Source organism: Elephantulus edwardii, unplaced genomic scaffold (assembly GCF_000299155.1).
Source record: "Elephantulus edwardii isolate Elephantulus edwardi_28Jun2011 unplaced genomic scaffold, EleEdw1.0 scaffold00157, whole genome shotgun sequence".
Lineage (NCBI taxonomy): Eukaryota > Metazoa > Chordata > Mammalia > Macroscelidea > Macroscelididae > Elephantulus > Elephantulus edwardii.
The window spans coordinates 2,148,231-2,164,530 of record NW_006399907.1 but is presented as its reverse complement, the minus strand read 5'-3'; the positions used below and the strand labels follow the sequence as shown (position 1 = coordinate 2,164,530).

Here is a 16,300-nt window from a genome sequence, read left to right as displayed (position 1 = left end):
TAATATAAAAGGGTTGACTGAGATTTTTCTGATATTCAATCCATTTATTTAGTTGGGCCAGTTCCAGTGACATTTGGAACTATTAAGAAGCTCACATCCTTTAAAGATCTTCAGCTCTTCCGCAGACTCAAGTCACTATTGGTCACTAATGCTGACAAAGATGTACTTTCTGATGTATCATCTTTCCTAAGGTTCAAAAATGATTCTCGAGTTATTTGAAGGATCTCTCTCAGGCCTTTGTTTTCTTGCTGTAAGAAGGCAAACACAACCAAAAATGTAGTAACTATAGTAGCCAGGAGAAGAGTACATAAAAATTTTAATAAAAATATTAAGACAAAAAGAAACTCTTTAATTGACATAAATAAATGTACTGAGCAATTTATAAAACTGACAAATCCCAAGTCCACTGACTTCTCCCTGTCACTGCCAACCCTTTTGACTAAAAGGTTATATGATAAACCTTATAGGTTATGGGGACCAATTTTTTTTAATTGTAATTTACATCTTTTTATCTTGATTTTTTTAAGACTAATTTTTACTCTAAGAGTCATGTGTTCAACATCTTCCACCACTTTAAAAACCTTACGCATTTGAAATTACAGAACTTGCTGTAGTCTATAGGAAGTTGCACTCCAAATCCACAGCAATTCTGAGGAACAGGGATGGACAGTCTCCTCTCATGTGATTTACAGCTTTTGAAACCTGCAAAGCTTGTGGATTTAGTTCTGACTCAAGGGCAATGAGTGACAGTTATGGGACTAGAACCTCTTTACCATTCTCAGTACCTTCCATTATAGGATTTAAGCCATCTTACTTGTTTTTCTCACAGGAATTTAGAGGAGGGTTGGCTGAGCAGACTATGAAGCATAGTAATGGATCAAATACAGCAATAACAAACAATTTTACCTTTGCCCACTCTAGATTAGTTACTAGAGGCAATCTGTAGACATTTGAAAAGCCATTTATAATTAATCTCTATCACTGTCTACAGTCTTATTATAGAATTTCTGTGATAGAACACAAAACAGAAAACTATGACTTACCCTACTCGTGGCCAGCATTTTGCAAAGTAAGCTTTACTGGAACAGCCATGCTCACTCATTTATTATTGCCTGTCCTACTTTTTTTGTGTTACATCAGCAAAAGTTAAACAGTAGCAATAGCTCCTTCTTGGTTTGCATAGCCTAGTGCGTAAAGAGTTGTGCGGCCAACCCAGAGGCATGTGGTTTGAATCCACCAGCTGTTCTGAGGGAAAAAGATGGGCAGTCTCCTTCCATGTGATTTATAGCCTCTGAAAACCCACTGGAGAGACAGCTATGTGTTGGCTCCAACTTGATAGCAGGCACATTAAAAAAAAAATCATTTCTGATCTTAGACTCTTGATTACCATATCAATAATCTTGCCCAGTATCCAGATCTCTGGTGGCATGGTGGAAAGGGAGTTGTGCTAACTCCAAGGCAGTACCTCTCTGGAAGTTTGAATATACCAGTAGTTCTGCAGGAAAAACGTGGGCAATCTTACCCCTTCTGATTTATAGCCTTAGAAACGCAATGGAGGGTTAGTAGTGAGTTGGGTCCTATGCAGTGGCAATGAGCCTGAACTTTTTTGAACATCTAGATTAAAAACCTGACTATATATTATATATACTATGTATTTTTTAAAGGGGATCTATTCTATGGCATAAATCCTTGCATAAGCAGTTTTCATCTATATTTACATTTTAAAACTTACTTCAAGCTGAAATATTCTTTCTTGTTCCTTGCAACCTTGTTGTTCATCAATTTCAATGGCTTTCCTCATTACTGCTGCCATTTCAGTTATTTGGTCCACATGTGCTTGTAATTCCTTAAAAATAACCCCAAAACCAATGTGAGTTGCAGATCTGTCAAAAACTTTCTTTTTTGGAACATGATTGCAGGCCAGATACTTTATTTTTGAAACATTAAAGATTTTGCCATTTAAAAGAAATCTATTTTAAAAAAAGAGGGAGAAATCTAATACTTTTACAAGTTACCAAATAGCCACATGAAAGTCAGCTAACATCAATTTTCTTCTGAACTCAGATTTCTGATTGGATTAGAGTTAAGGATAAGTATCGTAATATAACTAAATCTAGTAAAAAGAAAGTACTAATGAACAAACTTTACATTCCTTTCCTCATGAGTGCCCACCAACTTCTTCTGCATTTACATTTACTATTGGTCAAGGTAATGAGAAGGATGAAAATTGTTGGCACACAATCTCTTTCTTTCCTGAAGTATTTAGGTTTACAACTCTTCTCTGTATTATCTATGCCTATATGTGAATCCCAACCTAGAATTTTTCTGGATTATAAGGCTCTTTATACAAATAAATAATACAGTAGAAACTGTATGTTATTGTATATACCAATTTAGTATTTAGTACACAAACATAATAAATACTGAGTACAACATTCTTATAAGTAATGAAATAATAATTTGTAAATCGTAAACAATATAATTCCAATATAAAACAGACATCTACATTTCCTTGATAGCACAAATTTCCCCCAGTAACATTCTCATTCTTTTTTGTACACTTCCCAGTGTGCCAGGCAACTAAGTCTTCTAAGATACGTTCTCAAGGATCTTATAGTCTAGTGAAAGAGGCAGACAAAAAAATTTAAAATTAGAAGGTTCAGGATAATTACTACTTTCTTTACAAACAGGTTCTTCTGGCCATTATTCTCTTTCAATCGGGAATTATGAGCCAAAACGGCAATATAAAAGTAAGTAGCTCCCAAGATAAACAATATCTCCTAAACAGTTATAGATAGGCCTTTATATGCAAAAAAGTACTTAAACAAGAACTAAAATAGTGAAACTAGTAAACTGAAAGAATGTAACTGTGGAAAATCTGAGTATCTTTAGCATACCATTCATTCAGTAACTTATTAGCCAATAAAAATGCAAGCCTTTAGGCTTGTGTTATCTTACACCCACTGAAACCTATACAGTGCCACCCATTGTTTTAGTGTCACTTTTGACTAATAATATGCTACTATGTATAAAGGAAAGGAAGAATAAAGTACTAAGTTTATACTACCTATTATGGTGGAGCTATTTAAATTTAACTAAAAATCAAATACACTTTTTAACAAAAATCTGGGCCCTCAATTGCACTGGCCATGTTCTAACTGCTCAGCAGCTACACTTAGCTGGAGACTTCCACTGTGGACAGATTACTCCTTCCATCACTGCAGGGAATTTTATTGGACAACCTAGATTACAGTAGCAAGAATCCTATCAAGACAACACTTAGAATATTATGTAGAGGTTTAAAAAAATCATTAAAATCTTTCCCACAGTAAAGGGAGCCTGATCTTAAATTTGGAAAAAAACCCCAAAAACACAAAATTTAAAAAAACCACACCAAAACAACCAAACCACAAACCCCAACAAAGTGCCACAGCAAATTTATTTAGGGTAATAAATAAAATTTTGAATACTAACAGCATTTCCCGTTTGATCTACTGCCATTGACTTAGGTTAGAAAACGACATTGGAGGCAAATGATTCTTCGCTTTCAAAATGAAGGAAAATAAGATACCACAACTTTTTTCAGGACAAAACTATGACTATGAAAAAAGGCCAAAGCAAATAAAAAAGACCCTAACAGAACAGTTACTGGTTCACTTATTACAATAACCTCTTTAGATAAGTATCACAGAACTTTTAAGACCTGTGCTTTAAAAACTGCCATAAAGACAAGAAGTGCCAGCAGCAAAACTCTTCAACTGTCCTGCAATGTCTTTCATTTTTAACATATTTTAGGTTTATTTCTACTTTTGTAATACAGATCTGTCACACAGAGGGGAAAAAAATAAAATGAAGACACACTGGAAAGAATCCAATCATATTTAATCATATATCATCTAAAAAAGAATTTTATTTTGTGAACTCATTAAATGATAAATTATTGAAAATATGAATTAAAAAATTAATAGTTTGAATAACAAAAATTCATAGAAAATCAGACTAAAACTACTGACAAGAACATAGCTTTGATAAGAACTGAATGACTATTTAATTTTTAAAGATTACTAAAATTTCATAGCCAATAAGAGCAAATAAAACATTGGGCTAACCAACCTTCAATTTACCTTACAGACTGTTACAATAAACAGAATTACCTGATAAAGTTTCTACACTGAGTATACCCAAAACACAACATTTTTATTTTATGCTCTAATTTAAACTAAGGAGCTTGGGTGGCTTAGTGATAAGGAATTGTGCTGTCAACCCAAAGACACATAGTTTGAATCCACCAGCTGCTCCAAGGAGAAGGTGGGCAATTTCAATCCTTGCCATTTACAGCCTCTGAAAATCTGCTGGAGGGTCAGCTATGAACGAGCCAGTCCTAACTCAAAACACATAACAACTAATTTCATCTGGGAGGGAAAGTCAGTGTAAAAGAATTTTGTTAAACAGATTCCCCACTTCCATCCACACCCCAAAAGTTGACTGTTTTATTTTGTGTACATTCTGATTTGCTTCCAAGTGTCTCCTCTCCAGTCCATGTTGAGATGCTTCAAGGATGTGTCGAGATGCATCAAGGAAGAATCCTTCGGAGCTGTTACGATGTACCATGTCAATCTGTAGTACAGAGTCATTATAATGTTAATACGGACATTATCCGTAATTTTAAAATTGAATGAGTGTTAGTTCATGCGTGTTAGCCAATTATATGACATGCTTGTTTTTTTAACATTTCCAAAAAGGCAGCTGTTCCAAAATGGTGTAATAATGAGTATTTGGTGGATTGAGGTTTTCCTCAAAATTTCCACTAATTTTTAAATGTGTGCAAAAAAACTTTGAGGTAAAGGCAAAATCCTGTATTACTGAAGTCTTCAAAAGGACTCTCACTTCAAAATGCTATGTGTAACCTATATTTGATTTATCTAAATGAATTTAAGAATTAGTTTTGTGTTTAGGTATTTAAGAACGGTAGTTCCCAAATACATTCTGGAAGTTTCTCTTCTCAACCATTTCTTCTTATTGACCTCAAAGTAATTTCATTTTCCCCATGAGAAGTAATCGCACCATGGTCATTCCAGTAATATAATTCGTATGTCAATTTTAGAATTAATCACATCCTACCTGATATAAGATGATAATATTTATGTCTGATCTTTTATTACATTGTATAAGCCTATGGCAGAGCAATGCAACTTATTAATTCATCTTACTATTACCTATGATAACTAACCCAGCGCAAGTGTTAATGTTTGCTTCATAGAGACAAAGTATCTCCTTTTTGGGAAAAATCAAAATCACAAACATTAATACATATTAGTTAGAGTTAATAACATATAACTGAACAGTCATTTCATGGAAGGCAAGGATCAGCACTGAGGTGAAGAATTCAATCTACATAATTAAAAAGATGGTTTACAGATACTTTAGAAAATATACAACTTTGCTAACTAATAAAATAGCTCTAGTGAATGTTAAAATCTAGTAACAATGTTAGAAAACATTTGCTTATGTCAAGTTGTTACCTAACAGGATCAGCAAGCAGTCCTTATCTTAGTCTAAGGTTTTCTGCTATTTTTTTCCTAAACTAAGGTCATCTTTCCTTCATATCTTAAAATTTTTATTCCTTTGGTTCTGAAATTCTTAAAATCTCAAAAGTTTTTCAACTTCTAAATATTACATTTACCTTAGTAATAAACCGAATTAGTATTTATACCTTAAAAAAAAGCACTACTATAAATGGTTTTACAATTATTTACAACAGATCTATTTTAAGCTCAGAAGTACTGCCATTCACATATCTAAGGATTTCCTTTGGGTTGAGTATTGAACAGCATAATTTTACAATTATTAAATTCCTATTTATTTATTATTTTGTTAGCTGACCCAAGATGTGCCTATTACTAAGTTTACAAATTTATATCTATAGCTATATAGCTATAGATATATAAATAGATATAGTCATATAAAGAACAATTTCATTTACTAGGTGTTTAATACTAATAGAATAATTAATTTAAAAATATCTACTAGCACCACAATAGAAGAAATATTTTACAGTTATCTGAGTATGCTTGGATAACTGACAAAGAGAAAAATTATGCCTTATAATAATAACTAGGATTTTTGTTTGTTGTGTTTTGGTGAATTTTTTTTAAGGTAGTACTGAAACTATAACTAATAATAGTTAACTAACCACTATCCAATACAGATATGGCCTAATTATCATCAGGGTCAATTCTAACACTTTTGTTTTGTACCAGCAGTTAAAATTTGATTTACAAGAAAACATAAATGGGAAGGAAGTATTCATTTGTTTTCACACAGTTATCAGCAAACACAGGGATATATACAAAAGGAACAAGCATAGAGATGATAATAAATAGGTCAAAAGCAGTAAAAACCACTAATTTTTAACGATTTGAGTATGGCCTTGATGTTAACTGGTATCCAACAGAGGCAGAGGGAGCAACATTTTAATAGGCTGACTCATTATCCTCCTCATAATTTTCCCATTTTTTACAGGATCTTTTATTGTTTGGATAAGTTAGCCTCTCTTAGAAAATAATCTTAAAGAATAAATGAATATGAATAGTTAGCTGCTTTCAGATTTTAAAAAAAGGTTTCCGTATTTTTTTGGTTTTGCAACAGGTGTCAAAACATAAATTAATTAAAAGAAATATTTCTTCACAGCAAGCACCATAACAAAAATAATATTTTAATTGAAAACTTACTGTATTTCCCAAATAAAGCTCATGTTTGAATATATAGGGAAGCTACTGGAGAACAAAGGTAGTTAGAAGAATTAAGTCAAACAAAATGATATGTCACAGAAAAGAACTGAAGGAAACAAGGAAAAACAGCACAGGTCAATTAAAAAAAAATAGTATATATTAAAATGGCATTACTAGATAACTTTAAAAATATCTGAACCCAAGTTAACCAATTGTCCCTCATTTCCCTTTCAAGTTACAGAAGTGGTTACCTTGGAGTGTTGCTCTTTTAGCTTCATTATTATACCTGGGTCATCTTTTTTGCTTGCCATTAACAGTCTAAACATTTGTTCTCGATACTTGCTCATTATAAGTTCCAAGGCAGACTGATGTTCTTCCAGTGATGTACGCAATTCTATATATATAAAAAGAAGATGTCAAACTTGTACTAAAGGTACAAAAATACTCGTTCATATTAAATTTAATAGTTAATAAAAGTTAAAAATTTTTTTAAAATTATTGAAAAAGTATACAGTATACTGTGCGTTGCTGTACAGAGGTAACTCGTGGTTGCCGTGATGCTGAAGACTGTGACAGTGATGTGCCAATCGTGGTAATGGGTACCCATAGTCGACAGTGTTGGCGGAGCTTACCGACTAAATCAAGCCTGGAAGCAGGAGCGGCATCCACTTCCGAAATGGCTGGCCTCCAGAAACTCTATGTACGAACAGTGCTCAGACTGTTCGTTCATAGGGTCGCTACGAGTTGTCTACAACTCGACAGCACCAAACAACAACAACAGTATATTTATTTATATTTATTACTTGCTGTCCTGTTAAACTTTGCCACTAGTACTGGAGTGAGATGGCACCTCATTGTGGTTTTGATTTGCATCTCTCTTATTGCCAGTGATTTGGAGCATTTCTTCATATGTCTGTTGGCCATTCGAATATCTTTCTCTGTGAAAATTCTTTCCATGTCTTTTGCCATTTTGTAATTGGGTTATCAGTCTTTTCTTTTTATTTATTTTTTTTTCCTTGAGGCCTAGGAGTATTCTTTAAACTTTTGTTATGAGACTCTTGGGATTGTACAATGGTGCAACCACTCTGGAAGGCAGTTTGGCACTTCCTCAAAAAGCTGAACATAGAAATTCCATATGGCCCAGCTATTCCACTGCTTAGAATATACCTTGAGAGAATGAGACTTGAGGAACAAATGGAGATTTATATACACCAATGTTCATAGAAGCATTAGTCACCATTGGAAAAAAAAACAAAAACAAACAAACATGGAAACAGCCCAGATGTTCAACCATAATAGAACAGATTGAGAAATTATGGTACATTCATATGTACCATTCATACACAGCATGCAGGAGTAATAATTTTGTAAATTAGTACCTAACTTGGGAGGGACTGAAGAACATTATGCTGAGTGAAATAATTCAGTCCCATAAGGACAAAAACTGTATAAAACTATTATTGTAGACTAAGTATGAGTATCTAAGGGAGAGGTGGGTAGCAGCAGAGAGGTGCAGATATGCAAGGAGTGGGGGGATTAACTATGGGGCTGCACAACTTGATGGGGAGGTGAGGGAAATTGGAAGGAACTGTGTGAAAAATAATGTATTCAAATTTTGTAAATAAACTAGTATAATAATAATAATAAAATACAGTATAACAGTCTGTTGTTGTTGATTGCTGTCTAGTCGAGCATGACTCATTGAGATCCTATGAACAAAAGACCTGAAGCCTTTCTATAATTATTGTCGTTTTTCAAAGTTCATACCATTTCTAGAGGCATGTTGTTTAGAAAGTGGATGCCACTAGCCACATAAAAATAAAGAATACCAAATTATGTCCCTTGTTAGTGTTTTAATTGACCACTTTGATTCATTTTTATGAATCAAATGATACAATTATTTCTTTTTCAAAACTTTCATTTTTTATTTTTGAAAACTCAATCAGATGCCTGTGTTGAAAATAGATTGGAAACAGAGGAAAAACTGTAATCAGGTAAACAGGAAAGCCCCGGCGAGAGAGTAAGAACATGTAGGCTGGGGAAAAATCAGTGGGACTAGAGAATAAATGAGTTATTTCATCAACAACAACAGAGTAAATCTGCTACCAGCGATGAGAATTCTGGATGACTCCAAGTATATGTAGGATAACATAAAGAGAAATAAATTATTATGCATATAGACTAAAATGAGATTAATGTTTTAAAGTAACTTTTGATAGCTGGTCTTTAATTTTTGAAAATATCTATTGGTCTAAGTATCAGCTGGTTTCAAATATGTAGTTTCTTTTTATATTTTAAAATGAAGTCTATTTCATGATTAGTACTGCAGATCAGAATTCTCATTTGATTTACTATAAATAGTGATTACATATCTTGCCTTTGTTCTCTTGCTGTAATTCTCTGATTTGTCTGTTTTCTTGCTGGATTCCCATAACTAATGTGGATCGAGGTCGATGTCTTGCAACTTCATTTAGTTCTTGAATTTCTTCTTGGTACTAATTAAAAAAATATAAAAGATTAATTAAGGAGAAAACATTTCTATAATTTAGAAAAATTATCTAAAGCAAAAAGGCTTTAGAAATAAAGATATATATCTGTAATATATTAAGGACTCATATAACTTAATAAAAAAATAATCCAATTAGAAAATGGGCAAAAGTTGGAAAAGATATTAAAGAAGACATAGGTCTGTAAGTGGTCAGTAAGTACATGAAAAGATTTATGTAACAAATTAATGTAACAATGATAGTAGCAGCAGTAACAAGTGTTAGCAGACAAACTGAAACTCTCATATACTGCTGGAATAGTTGTAGCTGCTCTGGAAAAGAGTTTGGAAACTCCTCAAAAAAGTTAAACATAATGCTACTATGAAAAAACATCCACCAAACTTACTGCTATTGAGTCAGAACCAACTCAAAAGTGAACTTCTATTGGGTTTTCATAGTTTGTAAAAAGCATGAGAAGAGTAATCTTTTTGCTTCTGCAGAGCCTTTGGGTTAACAGTACAAATCCTTCCTGCCTGACTATGCGACCAAACCACTCTAGTGTTGTCATGTTGTTGTTATATTCCACTGAGTCAGAAGTGACTCACAGTTGACCCCCAATGGGTTTTAGAGGCTATAAACTGTGTGGAAGCAGACTACCCCTTTTTCTCCTATGGAGCCACCGGCTGATTAAACCACTTGCCTTCTGGGTTAGCAGTGCAACTCCTTACCATTAGGACACCAGAGCTTCCTAATGTTACCATAAAACCTTGCAATTCCACTGAAGTACATACCCAAGAGAAATGAAAACATGTTCTCACAAAACCCTGTACATTAATATTCACAGTAACAAAGAAAAAAAAAAGGGTACTAACATCTCTTACAAAGATCCTGACATGATGGAAACAATGAGGATATATATGACAAGGCAAGGTTTCGATCTGTTTTCATAGGTTCACCATGGGTCAAAGTCAACTTGACAGCATCTAACACCTTCTGCAACCTGGTATGCCTTAGATTACATTTATTTCTATTCATATGCAGTACCCAGAATGGATAAATCTGTAGACAGAAAGATTAGTGGTTGCTACAGATTATAGGGAGGTGAATATAGAGTGGACTACAAATGGATACAGAATTGATTGGGCTGGGTTTTTTTGGTTTGTTTTGCTTCTTTTTTTTTTTTTAGGGAAGATGAAGATTCTAGAAAGTATTCTAGAATAATACAGCAGCGTAGTTGTATAATACTGTGCTTATATTAAAACCACTGTATACTATAAAAAAGATGAACTTTATAGTATATGAATTACAACTCAAAAATAAAAATTTATTTGCAAAAGAAATGCAAAATTGTTCAGCATTATAGTTTTGCTTTTCCCAAATAAATGGTAATTTAACTTTAAAATTGTACTTCTTTATTTTGAGAATATTTTAATGAGGCAGTCAGTAATACATTCATTATAACATCTTTTTACTATTAACTTAAGATGTCAAGCTCTCTTTCTTTTTAAATAATTCAGTGAGAGTTATACCTTCACTGGAGTGACCAAATCATACTGAACAGTTAAAGTGTAATATATTTAGGACAACAAAACACAGTTGCAAAATAAAAGTCCTCCTCTGCTATTTCTAATTGTTTTGTTAAGAACAGCATCCCAAGATGGTTTCCTTTTACAGAATGGATGAGTTTCAACCAAGTTAGCTGTTAACATGGATCTTCCTTGACCGATTTCCATCATAACATCAAAAATTTTATCATCATCTTGTTGCTGGTAGGTGCCACTAAGTCAACTATGACCCTAGCAACCTACAAACAACAGATCAGAACCATTTCCTGTGCCATCCTTAATACTTACTGACACATTAGAACCCACTGCAGCAGTCACCGTATCAATCTACCTGGTTGAGGTTCTCCTGTCCTTTGCCAACTCTCCACCTTTCTGAGCATCAATCATGTCCCTATCCAAGGAATACCCCCTCCTAGCAAACTTGCCCTAAGTATATGAGGCAAAGCTTTAAGTTTTATCATCTTTGCCTCCTGGGAGCACTCTGACTGCACCTTCTGCACCACATACTGGTTTGTTTTTTATAATTATCTTAGTGTGGAAAAATTCATCCACAGAGGGTTGAAAAGGCTAGCTACATTCCGCAACACTCAAGAAGCTGTCAAGTATAACAGTGATGAAATATAGCAAGAAGAGAAACTTTCAGTTCTTCTTTGGCAGCATTAAAGGAAAAAAAATAAAAGAAAGTAAGGATACAAGAGGTGTACAAGATGTAAACAAGATTATTATATACAGTATTGTTTCACTTTTTAAACTCGTGTTAAGTAGTACTACTTCTATAAGGAAAAATAATAACATTTCAATAAAGATAAAACAATGCCACCATAAGTAAAAGGTAGAATCTGGCCTTTGTTAAATATATCTGGACCTAACAAATGAATTTATTTTCTAAAGTAAAAAGTCTGTTACAAAATAAGTGGCCAAAATCTACTGGTTTTAAGAGAGAGAGAGAGTGAGTGAGTGAGTTTGTGTGTGTGTGTGTGTGTGTGTGTGTGTTCTCTCACCTATATATAAATTCATGCCCTGCAGTAAAACTGAAATACACAAGCTATTTTTAAATTTCAGAGAAATATGAAAATATTTATAGATCAAACCTGTTTCATTGCTTCTACTCGTTTGTTGAGAGCTGTGGTTTGTTCAATGAGGGATTCTGCTGCATCATCATGATCTCTCAATCTTTCAACAAGAGCTTTTGCATCAGCAAGCGCCTTCTCAATTGTGCAACTCATTTCTAAAGAATACCTACAATTAAAATTAAAACCAAGACTCAAAACAATGTAAAAATATAATCTTTTTTGTAAAATGTTAAGACAGATACATTCTTAAACTACATTTGTCATCACTGTTGTTTTTGTTGTTGATTGCCAGTGGAGTTGAGCACCAGCTGGAGCAGGACTCATAGGGACTCTATAAACAAAAGACCTAATGCTTTTCCGTAACTATTGTCTTTTCTCCAAGTTCATAGAGTTTACAGAGGCATGTGGTTTAAGAAGGGGATGCCACTCCTGCTTCAAAACCTGTTTTACAACTGGGAGCTCCACCAAACACTGTCCACTTTGGGAAATCATTATAGTATTTGATACCCCAATGGCCCAAAGTTCAACATCACCATACAGCACACTGACAAAGAGTTATGTACTAAGTGGAAGAGTGTTCCTCCAGATATAACAGCATTAGTCTCATTTAGCAGTGGTTAACTGTCATCAAGTTGAATACAATTCACAGTGACCCTAAGAACAAATGACCTGAACTCTGTTTTATAACTAACATCATTTCTGTACATTTATAGAGTGTATGTAGTTTCCAGAGGCATCTATTTAGGAAGTGGATGTCACTCCTGCTTCCTAACCTGAATCAATCTGGAAGCTTATCCAAACACTGTACATACTGAGAAACCATTATGGTATTTGACATGACTATGGTATGTGTTCAGCATCAAAGCAACTTCAAGTTCAAGTTGTTCAGTAAGTAGGGCAAATAGATAAACTATTGCTGTGTCACTTAATGAATATTCATTCTAAAATTAATAAATTTCACATCAAGACACTAGCAGCCAACTCCTCTTAAGAGTGGAGGCTCCAGGCTCCAGGCTGGCTTGGAGATCCATCCCCTTACTACTGGATTTTAAAGACACACCCTTTAGCAGGCCTCCTCCCTTGGTTAAAGGTTCAAGGGAATTTCAGAAGTCTTTCCTTTAGCACAATATTAAGAAAAGCTTGGCAACTGTCAACTAAATAAAGATGAAAAAAAGAGACTTTAAGAAGGTTAAGCAGTATTCTAGTGTAGACTTAATAGCTGAAACAAAGAGTATTATCCTGTTTTAACAAATGGGTTCAAACCTAAATTAGGAATTTTAATCAGAATAAATGAAAATGTACAACTTGCAATGAGAAATTAGCCAATAGGTGATTAGACCTTTTCAGACTCCTAATAAGCAAGCAACCTGGACATTACTATTTCTGGTTATGCAGACAACCCAACCAATCCCATTGCTATCCAACTTATTGCAATTCAGGGTGACCCTATGAGAGAGGGGAGCTTTGGTGGCCTACTGTAAGAAGCTGTGCTGCAAACCCAAAGGTACATGGTTTGATTCGACCAGCTGCTCTGTAGATAAAGGACAGCCGTTATTTACTGCCTTTGAAAACTTGTTGGAGGGTCAACTATGAGTTTGTTCTGACTCAAAGGCACACAACAACTACGAGAGGGTAGAAGTGCTCCATACAGTTTTCCCGAGGCTAGAAATCTTTACCAAAACAAACAGCTTCGTATTTTTCCTGAAGAATGGCTGGATAGTAAGCAGCCAAATGATTTAACTACAACACTGCTGGGTATCATAAAGACAACCAAAGGAGCCTGTGTTGTAAGATACAGAAGCCACAGAAAGGGATATTTATATGGCAACCAGTGGCCTATACTAAAACATAGGAATAATTATCCTAAATCTATCCAAAGAGGCTGCTCCAAAGGAGACATCAGTAACCAACAATGCCCTTCCCCTAAACATCTATACAAATAGACAACAACACAACTTTATTCTTTATATTGCTAATTAGTCACACTATAGAGCCTTCAGAATAAAATTTCAAACTTGTTTGTAAGGCAATAAATGAACAGCACAATATCATGTAGTAAGTAAAATGACCTAGAGATGGGAAATTGTTGGTAAGTAAAAATAACCAAGTGCAGGAAATAGCAAGAATAATTAAAAAAAAAAAAATCAGAGTTTAAATGATGAGAGAAAATAAACGGCTTTATTTTATTTGGTTTAACACAACTATTCAAGTACTGAGAATCCGTTTTAAGATCCACACTGTAAATTATAATTTCAGGACATCAAAGAGAATACTTTTACCATCTGTAATCTAATATATACAAAAGTAATGAATAAGCTCTGCTTCTAAATAAAATGCACTAAAGCACAGGCAAGGAAGACCCTAGATGGACTGATACTGTAACTGTGGCAAAGGGGGTTGGTGTGTCGGAATCAGTGAGGCTGGCTCAGGACAGGGCTGGCTTCAGAGTTGCTGTACACAAGGTCACTATGGGTTACAGGTGACTCAACGGCATGTAACAACAACAACAAAGTGCCTATACATAATCACAGTGCTTCAGACTCTCTATTGGGTTTCTGAGACTGTAAAACTTTCTCCCCTGGAAAGACTAGAAGAGTCAACCCAGTAAATAACACACTACCACCAAGAGTGTTCCTTAAGAGAAAACCAACACTGTGTAATTCTAGAAGCTTGCCCCTAAACACACAAATAAAACAATGACAACAAACATATGATCCTAGAATCCCTGAACACAGATTAACTGGAGTAGAGCTGTGAAGAGTTCCTTCCCAGATTATCATAAATCTTCTTAAGAAAGAATTTGGGTTTTGTCTTTAATTCACATGTAGTAATTTCTAAACCCTTGGAATGCCCCCAATTACTGAAGTCTTTGTTATTCACAGAGAGGTTTCAAGACAACACTTACAAGTTCTCTAAAGAGGTGACTCTTGAATGAATGATGCCCATGTCAGAAAGACCCACTACATGATATTGGACACTTATCAGGGTTGCTGTTATGTACTGTTGAAAGAGAATTGACCCATAGCTGACCCTGTGGAGGGTTTTTAGAGGCAGTTAATTACAAGGAGAATGCCTGTCTTTCTGACCTGCGTGCCTTTGGACTAGCCGTACAACTCCTAATCATTAAGCCAATATCAGGGTTGTTCATAGCAAACCTATGATCAACATATCTGAATCCTGTCCTATCCTGTGCCATCATCACAATCTCTGACACACCTGAGCCCACTGCTACAATCCTCTTACACTGTCCCTCCCTCTCCAAGAAATAAGCTACTCTTAGAAACATGCCCAATGTATGTGAGAAGAAATTTTTTATTTTTTGGCCCTAGCAGCACTCTAGCTGCACCTAGAAAAGTCAAGTTCAAGTACTTGGGCAATAATTTACTCAATTATACCCTACATAAATTATGCCCCAATAAAAACATGGTCACTGTAGTTCAGTTTTCTGATTGGTGGAAAATTACGTTTGTGAGGGTTACATATTTTTTGGGAGTATGGACACTCCACATTGAGTATTCTTTCAGATCTTGCATTATATGTCTGTTATTCTACAATCTTTTCCCTATACTAAAACTGTAATCTAAGCATGGTGCTCTTTTGAGTTTGTGAGTCATTCTTGCTAATTATATATTATGAACTGGTAATGGAAATCTCTAAATTTGTAGCCAGTATGTCAGACGTGAGAGAGGTCCTTGGGATCCCTAATTTTAGAGCTGGCATCCTAAGATCTTTGGAACTGTAGGTGTTGCTGAGTTGATTTTCAACTAATAGCAACCTGATGTGACAGAGTAGAACAATTCCATAGGGTCTTACAGGTTGCAGTTTGTACAAAAAGAGCCCTGGCTGTACAATGGTTAAGGGTTTAACTCCTAACCAAAGGTTGGCAGATCAAATCGATTGCCACTCTGTAGACAAGACCTGGAGATTGCCCAATAAAAACAGTCTACGAATTCCTATGAGGCAGTTCAACTCTTGTCATGTATGGTCTCCATGAGCGAGCATCAACTTGAAGGCATGCAACAATCTTAAGGAAGCAGACTGCCAAGCTTTCCTTCTTCCTGAGGGATTGCATGGTGTCTGAGTAGCCAGTGGGAAGGTCCAAATTTGGAGCCATCAGGTAAGAATTGTGTCATGGGAATTCCTAAGCTGTGTTGCTGGAGTCTAAAGTCTTGAGCCTTGGAAAGAAGACATGATGCTTGCAAAGGTGGAGAATCAGTCAAGAAGACAACAAGATCCTCAACAAGATGTACTGACATAGGACTACAGCAATGGGTTCAATTGTGTCAGAGGTGATGAGGATGGTACGGGATAGGACAAGGTTCAGATCCATTGTTCATAGAGCTGCTATGAATTGTACTCAACTCAGTGGCACCTAACAATAACAACAACAAAGTCTGGGGCAGATGGCATTCTGGAGGACTGTACCTTTTATTTAGCTTGTGAGA

General features: G+C 34.9%; 1 protein-coding gene across 2 annotated transcripts; it reads right to left on the bottom strand.

Moving 5' to 3' along the window:
- Position 1: 1 nt before the first annotated feature.
- FGFR1OP2 (FGFR1 oncogene partner 2) lies at positions 2 to 12,014 on the bottom strand. Of its 2 annotated transcripts, XM_006895059.1 has the most exons (6): positions 11,874 to 12,014; positions 9,109 to 9,226; positions 6,983 to 7,125; positions 4,504 to 4,617; positions 1,733 to 1,846; positions 2 to 248 (listed from the first exon to the last, which is right to left on the bottom strand). In XM_006895059.1, the coding sequence occupies exons 1-6, from the start codon at positions 12,006 to 12,008 to the stop codon at positions 111 to 113; spliced, it is 762 nt and encodes a 253-aa protein (XP_006895121.1). In that variant the 5' UTR covers positions 12,009 to 12,014; the 3' UTR covers positions 2 to 110. The 2 variants fall into 2 exon arrangements, with proteins under 2 accessions (XP_006895121.1, XP_006895122.1); XM_006895060.1 differs by lacking the exon at positions 4,504 to 4,617 and having other exon boundaries at positions 111 to 248; positions 11,874 to 12,008.
- Positions 12,015 to 16,300: the final 4,286 nt, after the last annotated feature.

Bases quoted from the DNA above. Each gene is read 5' to 3' on its own strand.
- FGFR1OP2 (XM_006895059.1), bottom strand. From the start codon at position 12,008: ATGAGTTGCACAATTGAGAAGGCGCTTGCTGATGCAAAAGCTCTTGTT. The intron at 7,126-9,108 runs GCAAGATATGTA...TTATATATATAG, and splicing joins ATTACAGCAAGAGAACAAAG to AATTGCGTACATCACTGGAA. The intron at 249-1,732 runs GTAAGTTTTAAA...GCCTTCTTACAG, and splicing joins AAAGAATATTTCAGCTTGAA to CAAGAAAACAAAGGCCTGAG.